At 39.9% G+C, this 21,953-nt stretch overlaps 1 protein-coding gene across 2 annotated transcripts in view; it reads right to left on the bottom strand.

The window, feature by feature from the left end:
* The window catches only part of PLCB1 (phospholipase C beta 1), a 398,333-nt gene that overhangs the window by 84,904 nt on the left and 291,476 nt on the right, over nt 1-21,953 (bottom strand). For both annotated transcript variants that reach the window (XM_063331245.1, XM_063331246.1), the window contains exons 13-20: nt 17,318-17,402; nt 16,650-16,827; nt 10,561-10,631; nt 9,871-9,967; nt 5,975-6,059; nt 4,739-4,863; nt 3,628-3,782; nt 1,750-1,914 (exon numbers count right to left, since the gene is read on the bottom strand). In XM_063331245.1, coding sequence (XP_063187315.1) covers nt 1,750-1,914; nt 3,628-3,782; nt 4,739-4,863; nt 5,975-6,059; nt 9,871-9,967; nt 10,561-10,631; nt 16,650-16,827; nt 17,318-17,402 — 961 coding nt within the window. The remainder of the gene's footprint in view (nt 1-1,749; nt 1,915-3,627; nt 3,783-4,738; nt 4,864-5,974; nt 6,060-9,870; nt 9,968-10,560; nt 10,632-16,649; nt 16,828-17,317; nt 17,403-21,953) is intronic.

Genomic DNA, 21,953 nt, shown 5'->3' with positions numbered 1-21,953 from the left:
TCTACGCATCCATAGGAAGGTCTTACCACATAAGAGGTCAGGGCGTATGCACCTGTGCGTCAAAATAACTCTCATAGAAACATTTTTCAAAAAAGAAACTTGAGGTGGGACGTGCGCGTAGTATGTTGAACCCAGCAATTTGACCCTACATTTTCAATACGATGCAAGGGACTACAGAGGCTCAACTCCTACCACACCTGAACACCGCTCTGTGTTCTGCTTATTACTCACAGCTTGACGTGGTTTTTCTCCTTTGTTTTTGTGCCAGCAGGATTACTTACTTCTAAGAAAAGTCACTGATAGGCATATTAGTGTTGAAAACTCAAGAAGCCACTCAACCTGTTTTGCAGAGTGTGAATGGATGAATTACACGAACCATGTCAACTCTAGTAGAATTTTCCAGTGCTGCAGCATACTCACTGCCTAGGCTAAAGAGGTTTAATCAGGCAGGATGTTTACTGGCATTGGATGCTTTCTTGGCACTCCATACGAAGAAGGCCAAACAGTGAAAAAAGAAAACAAGAAATTGGAAAAGACTACTAACTACCCTACTAAGATAGGAATCTTTAATATTTCTTTAAAAAAAAACGTATAGCATAATTCATCTCATTTTCTTACTTAATGTAAATATCTTACAAATACACATATTTTTAACCTGGGCACAGATATGCATTTTTTTAGAACATATGCTAAAATTTATCTAGACAATGAAAGAAAAAAAAAAAAGCAACAATCCAAAATGAAGACTTTCACTAACTTATTTTCAGCGTTACTAAAAATAGTAATCTATGCTTCTCTGAGCACAGAGGCAGTCAGGCACGATCGTTAACTAAATAGAGAAATGAAGTACACTAATTAGAAGTTCATTACAGAAGAAAAACGCTAGTGATGTTTCCAAACTTAAGCTCTGGCAGGCTGCCACAGGAAAGTCATTCAGAAGGCCAAATATTCAGGGAAAAGGGCTGTACTCTCTAGAAAGCAGGGCTGCAAGTACCAATTGTATAAACATCTCTGTGAACTACATTTGCTGAAAGAAATATGAAAGATATTGTTTTACAAATACCTGAAGTGAGGATCCACTTAACCTCAGTGCCCAATAAGCAGAACCCAAAGGTTCTGTTAAAAAACTGGCTGCCAGTATATTGCGAAGCACAATAAGACATGGACGATTACACAACCCTAAAACACGCTCAATATTTTCTGCTCCCTCACAGTTTAGACAAGTGAGTCTGAATAATATTGTTCAAATTGCGTGAGTGAGCAAGGAGCCCACGTCTCATTTCAAGTGGATGGGATTTATGTGGTTTCATCACCCAGGTTGTATTTACAAGCAGAGGTAACAGGTTGCTTTGAATGTGCTAGCTTGGACAACCAGATTGTTATAGCTGTGTTCGCATCGTCTTGCTCGCAGGCTGGACAGGAGGGCTGTTCAGCCAAGGCAAAATGCCATGGTAATCCAGCTACACTGCTGCCGGCATCTGCGCTTGCTCGTGCCATGCAGATGAGTCTACCACCGTGGCTGCTGCTTCCAGCTGTGTCAGTGAAATAATCAAGGTGGCTTTAAACTCACTTATTTTAGTAGGACCTCAATCGACTAGAGTAGGAAAATTACACCAAAAGCAGTTAACAATAAACAGTTCCAGAATCTTTTTGTTCTTTCTAACAAATGCCAGGTTTCAGTAAACCACAGCATTACCCTCCCACACAGCGATAAACCAAGCACATTTGTGAAGCAAGTGTTACACGGACCTTCTTAAACACTATGGTTTCGTCTTCCCAGACAGGATTAACTGCATTGCCTTGAGACGTCTTGGTCTTCAAAGCTTTTCTTCTTGTATCCACAGGCAGGCCAAACATGTCCACTTCTACATAGGTACCGACTTTTTTATCAGAAAGAAACTGACCTGAAATTATCTAAAACCAAAACAAAGGAGGATCACTAGAGACCGCTTTTGTGGATTAGGAAATGAGTGACTGAAATGCAGATGGATAGTTCACTAATGATCAGATAGTATGCATTTAAAATAAAATCAAAACCACAATAAACAAAAAAACCCCACTGTTTAATATTGCAGACACAGAAAAACAACTTGTGAGGCCTTATTTCCTGTGACCCTGTGGTCCTGAATTCCCCTATGAGCGATAATGTGGCTGAGATCATGCTGCTGCCCTTCCCTCAGCAGGAATACTTGTTTGGATCTCATTCCTCAAGCTGGCTGCCTCTTTCCGCAACACAGTGTCTTTGAGAACTCACATTTCTATCCACTTTCAACAACAGGTTCAAAAAATGCTCAAGAAAAGAGGTATAAGCAGCAGAGAAACTACATATGCTTTTAACTGCAAGGGAGAAAACAAGCTAAAAAGATGGTATTCTAATAAAGGCTCTTCAGGGTGGATAAGGAGTTTCGCTACGAAAAAAGCACAAGTATAAAATAGGTGGTCTTTCCTAGTTCTTATTTGTAACAGGAAACACAACTCTCAGCTTTGAAAAATTAAAGAAAGGTCAGCAATTAGTTCAGAAAATGGAAGAGGCACAGGAATATGTAGTAGTGTCACTGTACCTTAACAAACTCAGGCTTGCCTAATGCAAACCTTCAACTGTTCTCAGCTGTGTCGTGTCTGGGCACTGACATAACCAGCAGAGTCCTCCCCAGCAGACTTCTAACAGCTGTCTCATGACTCCTGATGCTCATTCCCGTTAAAAATGCTCTGCATCTCCTTATAGCTACTGAATGACTTCCACCTCCATTTAGTAAAATTGCAGAAGAAAGCACCTCTAAGCCCACAGGAGGAACTGAAAGCTTCCATGATTACAGGTCACTGCAAAAGGTCATTCCCACAGAGCCATCTTTTTTTACCAGGCATATCATCAGATTATTACCTTATTCATATCCCTCCCAGCACTGCTTTGCCTATGCCTGTGTCTGCAGCCTGAGAGGAAATACTTGTTCGCTCTCAATGAAAACAGGAGGATATTTTGCAGGTGGATTCTACAATACGGATGTTCTTCTAATGGACAAGTCCATTAAAGGAATAACAGGATTTCAGAAAGGTTCTGTTTTTATAACTAGAGATACACCAAGTATAAATTTGCGATCCTGTCATAGCCGATGCAATCTATCCCTCTAAACATTCTTACAAGTAGTTTTCAATTTGCAGATTCCTGGCGGTCTTTGAACTTCATTAGAGGTCCTTAAAAAGGAGCGAAGAAAAGCAAGTTGACAATGACTTGCAGCTGACATTTATGGTTCCATAGAAGAGAACTTAGAGGGAACCAGAATATTTATTTATACTAAGCAGTGTACTGTTCTAGCTATTCAACCTACCACTTAATAACAGTGTGTTTTAAACTCAACTCTTTGTTACTCAAAACACAAACTACTCTTAAATCTCTTCACTTCCCAATTACTTCCATTAAAAGAATACGTACAATATATTTATTTATCCTACAATATGGAATGTGACGCAGAAGGTCCTCTGCAATTTATAAATGAAATGCCACTCCACGAAATAAAATGCATTTTATTTTCTTGACTTAGTATGGTCGTTTGCTAGGCCACTGCACCACAGGAATATACCTATGCTCTGCCGCTGTCAGGAGAGCAGTTTCGCCAGCCGCGTACGTACCTTGACAGACAAGGTGTTAGCTACTATTCCATCCACTATACTTTCAGTAAATGGATCAAAGTGTTTGTCTGGTCTTCTCATGAATTCTGGCTTTAACCTGTATCCGCTTTTGCCATTGTACTCATACATTCCCATGTTTATTTGCATAGACAAATCTAGGTATTAAAAATATTGGTAAGAATAATGGTCTGGTTAGATAACAATTTAAAAAAGCAATAAAATAATACTATTTATTGTAATTTCAAAGCGACTGTAAACAGCTATTTACGGCACACTGTTGCTTGGTAAAAGAGGTTTCAGATGTGATCACAGCTACTCTCTTGGATTCTTTTGACAAGAAAAAGGTATCTGCAAGACGTCTTTCAGAGACTACTCAATAGATAACATTTTCACATTTTAAAAGAAGCCTTCATTCGTAGGTTTTGGGTCCCTCAGTCTTGCGCTGTTGTACCTGACCCAGCAGGGTCAATAAAAAACAAAGAGGTTTTTATTACTCTGCCAAATCCCAGCCTGTGTAGGGTTTTGCTTTCCATGGAAAGGCGCTGTACACACGGGCACAGCTGGAAAGGAAAAAGGGAATGAGACAATGGTACCATGGTGCCCAGAGGCAGCACACGGCCAGGATACGTCCACAGATGCAGTAGATGGAAGTATTTGTATGTCTCAAAACAGACATAGACCTGGAAGACAACACATTCTATTTCAAAAGTGACTTGTGCATCTAGGAGCCTAAATGTCTTTGTTTCTTAAACACTCACTTTTAAAGTGGAATTTGCTGTCCAAGTCCCTTATTTCTTGATATACCGACATTTTGGAAGACACGAGGAAAAACATCCCTGCTAGATCTGAAATGCTGCTCAACAGTAACCACTTAAAAATTATGACAATATGGAGGGCATTATGTGTGTTTATTACACTAGCTACAGCATGGTAATTATGAATATTCCTAATTAAAGAAATAAACTGTGTTAAAAATGTAAATTAACAGCTCTGTGGTATCAATCACTAGGCACCTTTTGATGCATTAAGCCATTCTTACCTACGAATCAGAAACTGTATCAGAGAAGTGGAAAGGTACAGGTTATAAAATCCGGAGACCACCATAACTTACCTACAGTTTGGAAGTTAAGAGCAACCATTTGGCAGCCAGCATTCCAGAAGACTTGTGGCATGTAGTTTGAAGAATCTACACGTGTTCCCTTTGGGTAAATTCGGCTTAGCTGCATTTTGTTGTATCTAAACGGTGAGTAGTTAAGATACAGTACATGCGCCAGAAATCACTTTGCAGAGAGGTGCAACCACAATATTTAAACGCAGGTGATCTTTACTGAACGGCTGTAGGTTTCTTACTGGATTTCTGCAACCATAATGCTTTCAGACATCCGTAATTTGGTAGGAGATATGATAAATACGGGGTAATTAAAGGTGCTATTTGTTCCTATACAGACTACTTGGAATAAGCAAGGAAATAGCACAGACACATGCACTGAAAAGACAGCATTCATAAAATTTCATTTATCATTACCGCTACTAATTCGGGATTTTCCTAAGATTGCATTTATAGAGGCCAAATAGTTCTAAAACAGCGAGTCTTCCTCTGGTGGGATGAGAGGTGCTCTGTTAAAAAATAAATGCTCTTCTGGAATAAGCATTTGAATTGGCCTCTGCATACAGGCAGAAATGGTGAGTGTGCACTTCTTGTAGTTGACTCTACAAATCTCAGAGATGAGAACATGCTGCGGGTTATCTGTGGAAATAGCTTTCCATTAATCTTCTTTAAGGCACTGTTTTATCTTGATCATTCATTCTCAACTGCAGGCATGATGAGAGACATTGAGAAACATCAAAAGGTCTAAACAGAATGCTGTTAGCTTTTCTTTAAAAGTTATAAAAAAAAAAAACCTCCAAAGAAAAAAAAAAGAATTGCTTGGCAACAAAACAGCTCAGTGCTCTTAGAACTAGAGGTATGATAGGAAAGCAAGTTTTCTCTTATGACGTTGCAAAGAACCAAGTCAGCCACACTTTGACAATTTGCTCACCATAACTCATACCACCTCATATACCATGATAAATTTAACAATGAGAATACAAAGTATCAGGTCTTCAAGATGTAGTTTATGCCTATTCCCTCTAGTCCTAGCCCACAGCACAAGGACTCATGCCAACTTTTAAATTAGCTCATCAGAGCTCAAGCCAATTAATTCATCTAGGAAGACAGTCAAATCTACAAATTTCATTTGAGCTCCCTATTTCCCCAGCTCCTGTCTCCAAATTTCAATAAAGCCCTGTAACAGATCTCAGATATAGAGAAAGGCCAAGAAAGCAGCCTTCTGAAAGTCAAGGATACTCCACAAATTCCACAGGAGACTTCGTAAGTTGCTCAAGCCCTTTGGTTTCCACAAAGGAAGACATTTCAAAACTTTTGTTGCGTTCTGAAAGTTTAAATGGGAAATAAAAACAGTGACACATTAGAGCATGAAATCATACGCGATACATGAGCTGCAAGCAACTGGTTTAGTCTCAGTCCCCTTATCCCAGCTCATTCCACCCACTCATTTCACCTTGGTCTCAAAGAATTTACATACACAATGGTTTGCTGACAGCAGTAAGCTCACTCTGCATATACTCAAGCGCTTCATCTGAGCTCACATTAGCACTACCCAAATTAAGGGCATTTGTACTGCCCGAGATGGCTACTGTTCCAGCAGCAGGCAACAGAAATCCAGTGCACGGGCAGCGATCTCTCATGTTTGCTTGCAAAATACCATGTTGATATGTTCAAGAGGTAGAGCCCAAAGCTCACAGGTGTGATGAAAAGGTATTGTAGCAGGTTTTGTGGGGAACACAGAGGGCCCTGCTGGATCTCTAGATTGTCTTTGCAGGCAGATGTGAGGGCTTTGAGCCAATTTGAAGCTATAATAACTAATGTCTGTGTCAGATTAAACTAAGCAGTGTGCTAGCTGTGCCTACAGCAGTTCTCGTTATCTTCAGTATGTCAGAGTAAGGTCACATCTGTCTCAAACAGTCGTGGAACCATTGCTATCTAATCAAGCCTGAAGGTACACTCCTGTGCCCCAGCAGGTCTTCAGACCTAACCGTGGACTGATATGGAGCTTCTGTGACCTCTTTAATTTGGTCAGACTTTCTGACCTGACAGCGGTGAAAAGCTCCTCCTAAGCTTGTAACTCAGTGGGACTAAACATTAATTTGTGTATCATTTGTTACTCACCTTTACCTGATGAGTGCACAACCTTTCAACGTACCCGTGCGACATGCTGTAGCAGAGAGCCTAAGTAAAGACCCTTCTGGCTTCAGTATTTTTTCCTTTACACTTTTGTACAGAAGGTAAGGATTGCTGCAAAATAACAGTTTCCCATTTCATCACTGTCAGCTGTGCAGATTGCCTAGAAGGCGCCACAGCGCTGGGAGGTCATACCCATTACATATCTTGGCACTGCTCTCTTTAAAAGTGAGGGAAACAGTGCCTGTGTTGCATCATGAACCCTCTAGCCTCACCACTTTATTGAAGGCAAACAATAAGGCAGAGAAAAGGCTTGCCCTCATCCAGTTTTAGAAGTAATAGTGCTGCAGTAATCCAGAGACGGCCAGGAGGCCAGCCTGGCTGGCTCCTCGAAGTCAAACTGCGAAGCCGCAGGAGAGGGATAAAAGTGAACAAAAGCACTTGTCTTGCAGGGAGAAGCAGGACAGAAACAGGTGGGCACTTTCCTTACAGGAAGCCAAAAAGGAAGCAGTGGATCCAAAGAAGTGACGAGCTAGATTGGGCCAATGTGAGAGGAAAATGTGCTGCCAGACTGTGACTACAAACTATTCGCAGCGTATGGTGAAAAGTCATAGGGTGACCACGGTGTTCTAAAAGTGATTCTCTCCCTCCAGGAGAGCTGGGGCTCAGACTTTATTGTGGTCCCTATTTCTAATTAGCAACCATGACGCTATTGCCATTATTCATAGCTGTTATCTCCTAACGGCAAAAGATTCCTGCCATTCCCTAGAGGCTGCTCTCTTACCACTCCTCTTCCTTTTCAACAAGCAATAGCCTCCCTTTCTCCACACTCTGTTCCAGCCAGCTTATTTCCATCTCAGCTCCTTACAAAGGCACTGAGATTATTCTTACTCCATCCTTCCCCCTTCCTAATGCAACATACATATATAGTGCCTTTATTCTATTTAGATTATAGGTGCTAGAATATGTTGTAGTCATATACTGTATCTCTCGGCCTTATCTTAAAGTAGAGCATCTGTAGGAAACCAGAACTGGTAGCTGTTAAATGACTCAGTTACTAAATGTCCAGGGCTTAATCAAACTCCTCATTAAAATAAGAACAATTATTTCCTTGTAGTATCTGCAGAGGATTAAGAAACCTGCCCTTTGAAGAAAAGACTGTGCAGGAGACACAGTTCTGTCTTGTGATATATTACACTGTGATATCTTATCAGAAGGAAGTCACTGTATGGAGTGGACAAACAACTTGTTGAAAAACTGTCTGAAAAACCTGAAAAAATACAGTTACAGCTATTTTCTGTCAAAGACAGGGAACACATCTGGTGAGGGCAATCGGGAGACTGTTACACATCCAGTGCTATTCAATACTTCTGTTAACAAGTTGGATGCAAGACCAGAAAACGCACTTCTAAAACGTATGAATGACAGAAGCAGTGAGGTACTGTTATCACCATGGGGGCCAGGATCACAAATCAAAACAAATTTCTGAGTTAGAAAATGTTAAATTAGAAAAATGTCCTAACACTGAAATGATGAAACTGTATAAAAGACAAGTATGGAGCTCTACACTTAGAGAAATGAAGTCAGGTGAACAAAAATAAAATCTGGACAACGACTGGATAGGCAGCAAATTAAAAAACAATCCTCACCTAACTCCTCTTTTATTCAGCTCATCTTCACTGAATTTAATGAAGGTCCAGCAGTGAGTCCAGGCCAGGACTGAGACCAGAATCCACAAGTCATGCCAAAGCGCCCACTGCTTTAGCCAGGCAGCAACATTTACCACTGAAGGGCACTGCTTTAACAAACTGGCCACATTTACCACATTATGATTTTTTTTGACACAAACACCAGAAATATTAATTCCTTAACGATATGAGTTCACAGAAACAGTAAGACTGATCAAAGGTCACATCGAGACTTAGGATAAAAAATCTGGACATCAGCAGTTCTTTACAAAAGGTAAAACTCGGCAAGGCACAGGCATGTGAACAGCAGAAATCTACGCAAGACAACTTCCTAACAGCTGCATCAACTTGTCCTGCTAGGATTCACACGGCTTCCTTTCCAGAAGGAATATCTTCTTCCCACTGTGTTCTTGTAATTCTCATTAGAGTTAGAAGAGATTATAAACATCCAAAGGGACACCACTACAGGGAACAAGCATAGCTCTCTGCATGATTTTGTGAATGCCTGTGTGTATGTCTGTACAAATACCCACATATAAATGAAGGGTACATAATTTCTTATATGTTTATTATTCATGATGAGTAAATGCAAAATCTTGTATACAGATATGGGCTTAGGCACCAACTACCTGTCGTCTGCCAAGGCCTCCACAAAAATCCATAATAAATTAAAATGCTATATATTTCTTTAACTAAAAAGCTCCAAGAGCATATCGCAACCTGTCAAAACAAAGTGAAAAAGGGCAGGCAAACAGTAGGGGGTTCTGCACCAAGAAAGGAAAAGATGCTGCAGTGTTTATCAAGGATGCCACTGAGTGCATTCCTAGCAAGGCATCTTCTGTAAAAGCCAGCAGGGGATGAAATTATGGCCTTTTCTATATAATACATAGAGGTAGGAATGAGTGAATTTGCATATGGGGAAGGGCAGACTCTGCTTACACTGAATCCTCTACAAATGTCGCACAGGCAAACTATAAAGCACTTGCTCAATCCAAAGCAATATTTATGACCACCTTTCTCAAACTGCTTAAGTTACTCTGCAGTCATGGACAACAAAGACAATGCAAGTACAACGTTTTCAAAAATGTTTTTGAAATAGCAGCATGTTTACTGTTGATGAAGTTTTGATATTTAGACTAATGCAGGTTTCAAAATAAATAGGGATTTATTTGGCTGGATACCAAGGGAACATTTTCTGTCCGTGTGCCTGTATCTAACTGAGAGGAAGCCAAGTAGCATTTCTCCGGAACTTTCTTCAAAACACTTGCTAGGTAATTTCCAGTATAAGACGTTACTCATGCTTAGCTTACTCACTTTTTGATACTTCAAATGACTCAAACTTCACAGGCTGAATGTAGTTCACCAGGTTAGACATCTCTTCTGTGGCCATGGCCTCACTTCCAGCAGTACCCTACGACAGAGAAGGGAAAATGCTGCAGTTTTGATCTGTCTACGGTGGCCATCAGAGGCCACAAATACCAAAAGCCCAGTTTTCTATCAACCATGACATCTTTCACTCATCCTCGCTTAGGGAAGTCAGTGCCTCACACAGGGAGCTTCACATAGTACAGAAGAAAATTTGCTATAAAATTTAAATGATTAATTAAAGTGCCTCTGTATTCGTTCTTTCTATGTGGCTCCTAGGGAAGGGACCGCATTACCTTTACACATGCATGGTGCTGAGCACGTTTATCAGTACTGTCGGATAAATAATAAATATAGCTCTAAGCTTTCGACGTCAAGTTTTTCTTCCAACAGCAGTTGTTTAAAACAGATCAGCTGTAGAGCTATTAATTCTTATTCTTCAGTAAATGAACATATAAATAAACAAAGCAAAGATGTGCTTCCAAACCAATTAACAACCAACTTCAGAAAGTTGGTGGTGTGTTTCCCAGTGCTCTGCCTCTCTTTCTCCACTAGATGGTAGTCCCATTCCTAGTAACACAAGCCAACCCACAACTGCTGGAACCGACCCATCGCCATAAAGCATATCTACATCCTTACTTCATCCATCGACGACTTTTTACAGTCATCATCATAGTCGTCATCATCATCGCTCTCAATCTCTGCTTCTCCTGAAAGTTTTAAGCAGAAGATAATTACTGACTGAAGCAACAGTTATAAATATCAACGGTAAATTCAAGAAAGATGCACAAGCAGCACTGCTTAAAGTAGACTACATAATACATGTGCTTTTTGTCACAGCACAAATCAAATACACTGTCTCGAGAGATTCATCCATCTTCAGCATTGATAAGTTCTTATTGTCCGAGCAAAAAAAAAGCTCTTCCTTTGTAGCTGCTGGACACTCCGTGTTTGGAAATGATGGGGTAGGTACCAGCACTGAGAAAAGAACGTCGTAGTGTGCACGGTGTTTGGGTATAGTATCCCATACTACTCTGAAGAGATGTTCCCATGCTTGTGGCATAGCCCTGGGGTTTGGGAGATGCGAGTTCAAACTCCCTCTCTTGTTGCAGGGATCCCTGCATGACCTCCAGTGAATGCCTTCACCTGTTCCAGGAAGCTCACACCTAACAGCATGCATATGGTGAAGAAACCACGCATAAAAATTGATGAGATTCTCATGTGCTGTGGTATCAAGGACCGTGCAGCGAAACCCATCTGTTCTGAACGTATTGCAGAACACGTACTGAGGTAGCGCAGCTGGGAGGATCCGGCACAGGAGCCTAACTGCAATAGCTTGACTTCAGTTCCCTTCAGAGGCTGCTTTGGTGTGCCTTACTGCTAGGACTCTGGTGGCATAGCTCAAATGCACCGGCTGAGGGCACTGCAAATCAAATAATGTGAAGAAGATGCATAAAGCTAGTCCTTTCCCTGAAAATGTAGTGATGGAGTAAATGGGACCAAACACAACACATTTTATGTCCCGTTCCCAATTGCCGTGTACTTATCAAATTCCTATGGGCAAGAAACAGATTCTTTATTGTTAATTAGTGAATGCCTCCCCTCGTCTCCAAAATGTTTTGATTTGGTTGCACCAGAAATTATACCACTAAGGAATATCAAGCTCATCTTTCTCTTTAATAACTCCTCCCGTGGGTCTGGCTGTCATAAAGCACACACTGTGCATCTTAAGACGACTCTGGAAAAGAAGGTTTAACTTATACTGCAGTCACCTATCCACACCTGTAAGACTGACAACTCTCCCTAAAGATTTTATTCCACAAACCTTTCAGCTTTCTTCATCAGTGGCAATTTCATTTTGGCAACACAAAAATCTAACCACTGTGCAGCATTCCGAACCTCTCCAGAGAACGGTAATTCGGTCTCAGTTCCTCCTCTCAATTTAGGGTCCAATCCAAAGCCCACGGAGTCAATAAAGAAACTCCCCTTTGTTCCAGCAGGCCTTGAATCATGCCCAGTGGGCCCCTTCTGAACATGGACAGCACATATGATTTGAATAATGAGCGTGCCTTTCACAACCAAACGATGACTACCCAGGCTGCGTTTCCTTCCAGATGCAGATGTTGAAATGTCAGGCTTTTATTCATGAACACATTTCTTCCTGAACATTTCATTGAAGAAAATAACACGATTGCTCAACAGGCTCAAGGGAGGGCTCAGGGAACCTCAACACATTGTGAAGAGCCAGCCGAGCTCTCGCAGGATTTGCAGTGGCAGTCTTTGGATGGGATGTTCTCAATTGATTTAACCAGACGGGCAAAATAACACTTCACATAGTCCACAAAACGGGGGACATGGGCAGACTTCACCCAACTTGCACTGCTGAGACACCAGGTAGGTGATAGCTCGTTCTTGCTAGAAGTGCCCAGGGAGGAAAGTACGTAACACGTTATTCATTTATTTAAAAATATTTAACAGGAAAACTCCCAAGGAGATCAGATCTCGTTTTCATGTTCTGCATCAGACAGCAAAACCAGGACAAATAATACACAGGACTGCAAACACAGAATAAAAATTAGTAAATGTTTTAGAAAGTATGACAACTGCATTGCCTTTCACCCAGCAGCATGGTCCTAACTCAAACCCAATCTTCTTTTCCCATTACACTGCTGGGACACAAAATCAGAGCTAGCCTTGGCCAGACTGAGGAGATGTCTGTGTGCTGCGGATGACTTCATGCTCACCCTCCCACAGTGGCAGTGGGATCAGCCCCGTGCCATCATTCCTATCCCTTCCCAGGAGGTCATAAATGCACGTGGGCTGGGATATGCAGCTGTGCTGCAGGTTGAGTCCATTATGTGTGAGCTTGTCTAAGGGACAACTAGCTGTAGTGGCATAATTATTACTTGCATTTAGGTGGGACTACAAACCCAGGCCAGGCCAAGACCTCTCCATGCCTGCTCCAAAGGCTTGCCCTCCAAGTACAAGACAAGAGCCTGCCCATGGACAGAGGCAGACAGAATATCAGGAAATAAAAAAAAATGTTGCTCTCTACCGCAATAGGTAAGTTATAACGGAGAGAGCGTCAACCGCTCACAGGGTAGAAGGGCACATGAAAATTCTCTGGAGTAACGGGGTAGTTTCAAGGATGTTTTAAGGAACCGTCCCTACTGAGTGGGGAAGGCACAAAAACGCTCATTGGGCAACGTAGTAAGTGGACAAAGGAGGCTGAATCGCAACTGATGGGTAGCGGGGTTCAACAGAGTAACACCGAATGGAAAATGATTAGCAGAGGAGAGCTGGGAATGACAAGCCAAATCCCTGTTACCAAGAGCTGAGGAAGCAGAGTGCAAAATATTATCCGTTCTCACCATATCTCAGCACCATGACGGATATTGAGAGCCTAATAAAACGAAGGGCTATACATTGTGTGAAATTCAGAGGAATTGGGTAATCTGCTTTCTCAGGCCCCTTTAAAATAACAGCCAGAATGGATTATAAACGTGGTACTTGCTGGTGCAGCTTGTTAGCTCTATAACATTCAGGCAGCCACCAGCATCTTGGAGGGGGAAATCACCTTTTGTTTTTTCTACAGGCTGTGCATCAGCACTTGCTGATTTTTAGAAAGGAAAAAGTGAACTTTATTCAGTTTGCTAAAACATTTTACTCTGTAATAGTGGGCCACGGCCTCAGCTGGCATGCAGCAGCAATGTACCAATGCATTTACATCCACTGTGCCTAAAACTTTTTATCCGGTTCTCTATTTAGTCATTATGAAATGATGGAAATTATTCTACCCCCTCTCTCTCGCCCTGCGACTCTCTCCTTGCAGCACCTACTACTCTGACAAAAATGCCATCCTATCAGTGAGAAATTAACAATTTGCTTAAAAATTTAAATACTGATCAATTAGCAAGTTTTGGTTACTCTCAATACAGGCCTACTTTAAGTACAATGTACGTACCTGCAGAACTGCCACGGTTCTTTTTGCTACGTAATCTAACTTGGAAAATCTTTCTTACTTACTTCCATTCACTGTGCTGCAACAGTCAGGTCTAAGATGTTTGTTTACCAAAATGACAATCTATCTCACAAGTGTTTTCTCAGAAATTCTTTTTCTACCTTGCCAGCTTTGCTGTACCTCTAGGGAAAGCTTTTTCCACTGACAGATATTATAGCCTACTGAAGTTACTTTTTCCATCGGTTTCATGAACGTCTTGCAAGCCATTCTGCAAAGCTCATTTCAAAACTGTTTTCTTAATTATCACTACTATATTACCACCACCTAGCTTTCAAAAGGTATACGTTTTATAAACGTATCAAAAGAGTGGTTTATTTCTATTTAAATCTGACTTCAAGCGGTGTAAGACACAGTGAAGCTTGCTATCAACTGAAGTACGAATCTCCATGTTTTTTGTACTGCTGTGAAAAATCTCATTTAAAATCTCAAGAAGGCTAAATCAGCACAACTTTCTCCTGGAGATCAGCAGGAATTCTGACAGGAGCTATACAATACAACAGAGTCATTTGAATAATACGCCCAACTTGCTAAATGTAAAGATTATATTAAGGTTGGAGAATTGAAACACTTCATATTAAGAAATGTTAAGGATTAGGCTTCCTTTAGTGAATCTTTAATTGCATTACTCTCTCTATGCTCCACAAAGAAATTGGTGCTGGGTATGGAGGAGCACAATGGTTGCGGGGCTCCAGCATTATATGTTGCCGATACTGAGATGCCCATAAGGAACAAGGCAGTGAAAAAAAGGATGTCACAGCGACTGTTGAGCACTGCCCCATGGAACCACACTCTCCACTGGCACTTGCTACAGCAGTCTTATAAAATGGTGAATAATTTCTCTCTTTTTAAATGTTCACAGACAGAAATCTGGCATCTGATTTACAGAAATGCTGCATGTTCATCGCTGTAAGCTGTAGCTGAAATCGCTGGAGCTGTGCTCTGAATACTTAAAAATTAAAGGGATTCTTGAAAAATCGCGTGCTGGATGTTCCTTGTCAGTCACCCCTAAACTGTTCTTAAGCTCTCTCAGACTTGGCTGTCCTTAGATAAAATTGGCTTAATATTATTTCGCTTCCCATAGGTATTGTTCTGATAAATTCACTGCTGTTTGTCAAATGCTCATATGCAGCCTGGATACCCCCACAGAAATTCACTGCAAGATGAGGATGCTAAATCTAGGATCAAGTATTGAATGATATATAGAGAAAAAACATTGACTAACTGCATTCTCTAAAAGAGGCACAGGTCCTAAAGGAGAAACAATGGCTAACAGTAGATTACAAGTATATATATAAAATATAAATATATTTTGTCAGTCATGGATGAACCATATCAATTTTGCCATCTCAATTCTAGCAGTTTCTAATTTTTAAACGTTCATCTTCACAATCTCCAGTTAACACAGATTGTTACGTAGGCAAAACAGACACAATATTCACAGTTAATTTTTAAAATTACACATCCTGTTATGGGACTGCCCCCCCTGCCTTGCATCATCACCAACATCTAGATTCACTAGATGTGAATCACTTCTCCTGTAAAAGCTCATAACCAGGCTCCTGAAAGCCAAAGCTGTGACCCTCTGTGCAGATCAGGTGCTCAGAAGAAATCACGTAGCAAACGACATATCCTTTGCCACTGGGTTCTCACTACGTGCTGGTAACAAAAATGCAGAGTTAGGAAGCCAGGGTTGATTTAAGTGTTGAAAAGGAGTCAGTTGGCATATGCACACTTATTTTCCTATTGCTTGGGATTTGTCTAAAGCAAATAAAGAAAACAGTATTAAATCATTCCTGACACCAGGATGAATCTTCCTTTGAAACGCAAGCCCTACTCCAAAGCATGCCCTTTTTAAAGTTTCTTAACACAATAGTTGAAAAATCTATCGTTTCTCATAGGATAAACAATGTTATCCACAAATACAGCAGGATTTATCTTTTTTCCAGCTCAATTAATCAGAGTTTAGAAAAAATTACAAACAATGGAAAAAAGTTTTTTAATGGCAAAGGGTAATAAACTTATATTCCAGAAGAGTGTTCAATTTGCTCTCTTAAGCATTCAACTCCCGGGGCATAAACATCTACACTTTTAGCAATCCAAAATTTCAGTCTTAATAGAAAGAACAAATCCTAATGCAGGGACCAGACACTGGGCTGGGAATCAGGATATACAGATTTTGTTGTTTGTCCTGCTGCTAATCTGCTCCTGTGGTTTAGAGCAAATCCTTACTTCATCTTTTTCTTTGCACTTCTCTTTGTCTTTTCCAGTTAGGTTTTCAGCTCTTCAGGACAAGGACCATCTCTTCCTAATTTTTGCATACCAACACTCATAATGGCCCCCTGAAGATCCCATAGGCTTTACCAGAATATATGCGTCAAATTACAGTAACTTTTCTATTTCACTTCTGATTTTAAAAATTCTGCTAATAATGAACAAGTTAAATGTAATACACTGCTTTCCATTGGCTACATTCCCTGTAATTCTTGGTGGTAATCAATATTTTTTTGCAGTATTATTTTTCCATCTCTGGAACAGAAGAACATCGTATAGCACTTTGCACAGAGGTCTGTGGGTTGACCAAGACAACAGTGGCTTGACCCTTGCCTGCCTGAGGAACAGATATGTCATCTGACGACACTGCAGAATTATAGCTGTAATTAAGCATTTGTGGTTTAGGAAGAAATATACCTGTAGATTAAATTCATACCTGCTCCGGGGGAGGAAGGTTCAAACATACTAGATGTATCACTGCATGTGTTGGAAGCTTGCTCCGAGAGCTTCTTTTTTGCACTTCCATCTGCAGACTTATGCGACTTCTTTTTATTCTTAACCAGAATTTTGTACATTAAATCCATAGGGCTTGGAAGAGGAACCCCAGGTTCAAGCTTGCGGAAAAAGGGAGAGAAATTTGTTACAACAACAAAAGAAACGAGCTTATGGCATTTTCTTGGGTGCATAGTGCAAGATAATTTTGTAACCTCTATAAGCCCTATTCAAATGAAATATTTTTTGCAAAAGGGGTAACCTCAACGTTAAATGAAACAGGGCTCCTGAGGGCACTTAAGAAGAAAAGAAAAATGCTTCATGAAATGACTACAGTAATAACTGAAATAAGTATTAGTTCAAATATGAAAGCCTACATTATAAAATGGCAGCTATGAGAATCAATTGCATTTATAAGATTACAATTCACTGTATCAGAACAATCTCTGCATCAAAAATTATATGCTTAAATCAGCCACGGCTCACATTGTTTAACCCCCTTCTTTAGAATCTGCTTTGAAAGGCTGTATGTGAAGAATGACACGGGACTGAAACGCTTAAATACAAATTCAAACAGGTATTTGTGATCTGATAAATACCAAACCATATTACCGGGTATTTTTCCAATGGATCCATGAGCAGTGCATCTCCGAATATTAATCTGCAGTACTCTGCCATTTTTGCCTGTTGTTTAGGTCTAAAGGGGAGAAAAGAAATAAATAAATGAGTCCTACTAATGCAACAGAATGATAGCAGCAGTAATGGAATATCTAATATCCCTAAACTAGATACAATTTCCTGATCCAATTGCTGTAATTTTTCAGAAAGACCTAGATATATCATGCAATTATTCCGATTCCTCTGATAGAGCTTATCAAAAGGATCATACATGAAATAAAGGCACTACTCAATTGAATAATACTGAAATGAAACTTTTAACATTGAGGTACATTTTTCCATGCACTTAGTAGAAAATAAAAAAATTAGTCTGTCATTTGTTACCTTTAAGGAAATAATCGTTACGTGAATTTGCCTTTCAGGTAACTTTTTATTGAAAGTTTAAGCATTTTCCTCCTTTTGTTACTTTATACACGTGCCAGGCATTCTTCTCACCACTGCCCCCAAAACCCCACCTGGATTTCATTCTCTCTTTGTCACACCTAACCTAGGGCATGAAGCCCACCGCAGGTACGCAGAAAGCAGTCTCCTCTGCAGGTGTCTCTGTTAAACCTCCTAAGCCATGGGTACCTACCACCTCAGTCGGCCTGTCTACAGGGCACAGCCATACAGAAGAAGGGGCAGAAGACATTACTTGGGTCTCAAAACCAGCAAAACTGCATCAGTTATAGGCACTTGCAGCGTGACAGCCCCTCCAGCCACAGCCCTGCCCCATCCACAGCGAAGCACCGACCCATCCACAGACCTCCTGGGCCGGATTTGCACCAAAAGCTCACTCAGAAGTATTTCCCCTGACATCTCCTCGCTGGCAGAAGTCATAGCGTAGATGTAATTGTGCTACTGCTAAGAGGTGTTATGTGAATTTGGAGAATTGCTGTAATAAGAGCTGGTATAACCGCATTTTATAGTCATGTAATTACATACTGCATGCATGTTATGTATATGTAACTGGGACCAACATATCCACACAGCCTTCTTAGCGGGGATCTAGATGTTATAACAAGCTGCTAGGTGGAGCCACTCAGTGATCATTGTAGCTTGTTTGGGTCGGTGGTCAGATTCCTTTTTAAAAATTTTTTAAATTTTATTTGAAATCAGATAAGAGTGTCAGATTTTACCATAGTAAATTACTCCAGTGGTTTTCATGACATCTTCTAGAAGTACACTGAATGTCAGCAAACTCTACTTAAAATAAATTTTCCCAAAGTGCAACCAAAGAATGAAATAATTCCTGCCTATCAGTGAATTTTAGGACTGAAGAGAGGTTATACTGCTCAGAAATATTACTCAAATCATCATAACTGCAGCTCAGTGCTACAGTCACTCTCTTTCTAATTTTAGACGACTGTGTATTTTCGATCTATGTGCCTGTTTAAAATCTGAAATATCTGAGATTAGGTATCTTTAAAATTTTCCATTCTTGATACCCTGTTGAGAAGCCTCAATTAAAGGAGAGGTTTATATTGCTTAACATAACTTCCTCAACTACCGTTAACTATGATCTGCACATCATGGAAGATACACGAATGGTATAAGGGGTTACGTTGCCATGGAGCTATTTTTCATGACAAAATAGAGCTGGGTATATAGGAAAAAAGGAGTGCTCATTTTTTTCTTGCAAACCACGAGCGCAACCACGGTTAGGCCCAGTTTGTCATTAGCTACCAACTGAGCACTTGGCACTGCAGCTCCTCCTGGGGTCAGCAAGGCCAAACCAGAGCTGAGATAAAGGCTGCGTGGCATTTGAATCAGAAAGTGTAATTTCCCTGAGATCAGCATTCAGGATGTCCCTTGAAGCAGATATGGGGTGAACCAGCCGTTAGCTCAGTCATCAACAAAACATATTGCAAGGAGGCTTTAAATTATTCCACAAAGCTACGCAGGTGCCGCATGCAGTTTAAATCACTACAGCATTTCATTAAGGCTTTCTTTTGCATGCAGCCGATTCTGCAAAAAAGCTGAGGCACTTTTAGCTGAGGACGGAAAATTAAGATGAGGACAAGCAAGGCAGTGGAACTAAGAACCCACAAGGGAGGAGGTGATGGGAAGAAGAGATGAGGCCACGACGGCGCGCTAGCTAATTCTAGCTGCCATCTACCAGCGAAAATAAAGGCACCTCACTCTAGTAAGCACGCAGACCAGGTATTTGCTATAGGGCTGGGGGTCATTATAGTGAATTTTATTTCAGTCTTCTCCACCAGTGCATATTTTGAATAGACCCATGCTCTTAGAACCCAGGAAGTTCAAAGGACATCTCCTTGAACCAAAAAAAGCAGAATTATTGAAATCACAGTAATCAGCATTTTTAAATCGGCACATCAACTCCAAAAAGAACTCTTGAGGGGAAACAGAAAAAAATATGCAACAGTTAAATCCAATAAATTTCAAACTATCACCACAGCTAGAACAAATTAGTCCGATCTTCTGTGTTTAATTACACGCCTCCCTCAAAGAGAGCACAGTGAGAACTTTCATTTTTGCAAATGAGAAAAATGTAATGCAACATTATTTTGGTTTAGCATATAAATTCCAATGTCACTGCATCCCAGAGGCAGAAAGAAGGAAAAGGAAAATTATGGGAAAAAGTAACAGTTTTCAATACTATTAAAAAACCCTTGCAGTAGTAGACAAGGCCAAAGTAGGAAAATCTTGACATAGCAAAATTACTTGTCTTTGTGAACTGGACTACAGGCAAAGGTATTTTCAGAAGATCCTAAGAGAGAATAAAAAATATTTAAGAGTACCAGCATTTAACCAAATGGTATTTTTTGTGTTCTTTCTCTCTCTAATATATACATATATATGTTGTTTCAAGAGATAGATCATCAGTAATAGTACAGATTATATATTACTATTACAGTATTTTAAAAGTTGGACTATCAGTTTCTTTTTATTTTCCCTTCTTTCAAAATGATGATCCAGAGCAACAGACTGAAATACAAACTTCTCTGCATCAACCTATTTCCCCATTTGTGTTATGAAACAAAAAAGCAAGTATTTTCTGGTCCATATCTACTGTTATTGGAAATTCTTTCAGCATTCATGTGTTGTAATGAAAAATGATTGCCTCAAAAGACCTGACTTTATCTGCTTTATAATTTTCAATGTGCAGACGTGGACTGTTAGCATACAGACTAATTATATATGTCCCCAGAATGTGCCAGGGCGAGGGAAGATAAAGTGGGAACATGATACCTGGAGATACGGAAACATAAAGAATATTAAGAAATGTTTTCATTTCCACTACTATATTGCTTGCACTTTGTTTTACTGTGTTTGTATTATGCCTATTATGAAGGTCAATCACAGAGGCTCCTTGGCACTCCTGCACGACTACTGCTCCTAACATTATATTATCGTCCTTCTGCAGAGATCCTTCTTCTGCATAAGACAAAGACACAGATGCTTCCCAGAAGAGTCTAAAATAATTTAAAGCGTAGGAAGAAAAAGTGATAAAAAATCCTGTTAATATTTGAAATAACAATTCCAGCAAGAAACCAGCAATATGAATAACTCTAATTAAATTTAATCTTGGAAGCAATCTTATATGGATACTGCTCAAGGATCACTTAACCTTTTTGCTATGTCATCAGTGCATTTCTAATTATAGAGTGTCTGCTTTCAGATTTGCAGATTGCTTATCTTCTTGCAAGCCCTATTTCAAACGTCAAGGTCTTCTTGAGGTCTTTTCAACATTTTCAGGGCATTTTTCTATTTTTTCAAAGAACCGCATCTTTTCTTAGTACTGTCTTTTTTCAGCGTGCATGTTTTGACTTCAATATAAACGACGGCATACATAGTATTTTATATATTCTAAAAGTTATATGCTTGCCTCTTTTTCTAAACTTTTTATTGTATAAAACCAGGCAAAAATGAATACACTACACTGTGGAGTTAAAGTAAAGGAAATGAAAATTCTTCACATGCTATAAAGATATTACAGAGGAGTCCTTCTAGGAAAAACATTGAAAGAAAGCAAAATGAGATGATTAATACTACGTGCTAATAAGTTATTCGTTCCCTAGGTGGGCAAAAATTGTTAAAAATATTCTCATGAACACAAACCACAAGAAAGAAAAATTGCATTTTAAGTCCAGTGGTGATTAACAGTGTCATATCTATGGTAGTGATGTAAAACGATTTACCTTTGATAATCACAGTCTGTTTAAAAGCCATGAATACAGAACACAGGCTAAAACCACATTTCTGTTTAAGCCAATGCCAAAATTTCTATCGATTTGTGCAGGACCAGCATTTCACACATGAGTACTGACTCTTGTAACTTGAAAATCAGAAGAAAAATTTGGTCACCCAAAAGTAGGAATTGATGTCACAGGATTTGTTTGACAAGAATTTTATAAAACCACTTAGCCTCTTTTATTAATACTTAGGGCAAAGCCCATCTTTACGATCTAGGAGAAAAACAACATTCCAAGTAAATGAAAAGACAAAAGGAACATTCCATGAAATTAGGTGAAGGTTTCTGTGAGTGGCGTGACTAATTGCAGATTTCTCTAGCAACTAGTGAAGAAATTAAGGGATAATTGCAGCAGTCAGGAAAATAACTAGA

The sequence above is a fragment of the Chroicocephalus ridibundus genome, chromosome 3, assembly GCF_963924245.1.
Source record: "Chroicocephalus ridibundus chromosome 3, bChrRid1.1, whole genome shotgun sequence".
NCBI classification, from domain to species: Eukaryota; Metazoa; Chordata; class Aves; order Charadriiformes; family Laridae; genus Chroicocephalus; species Chroicocephalus ridibundus.
This window is presented reverse-complemented; position numbering and strand designations above follow the sequence as displayed.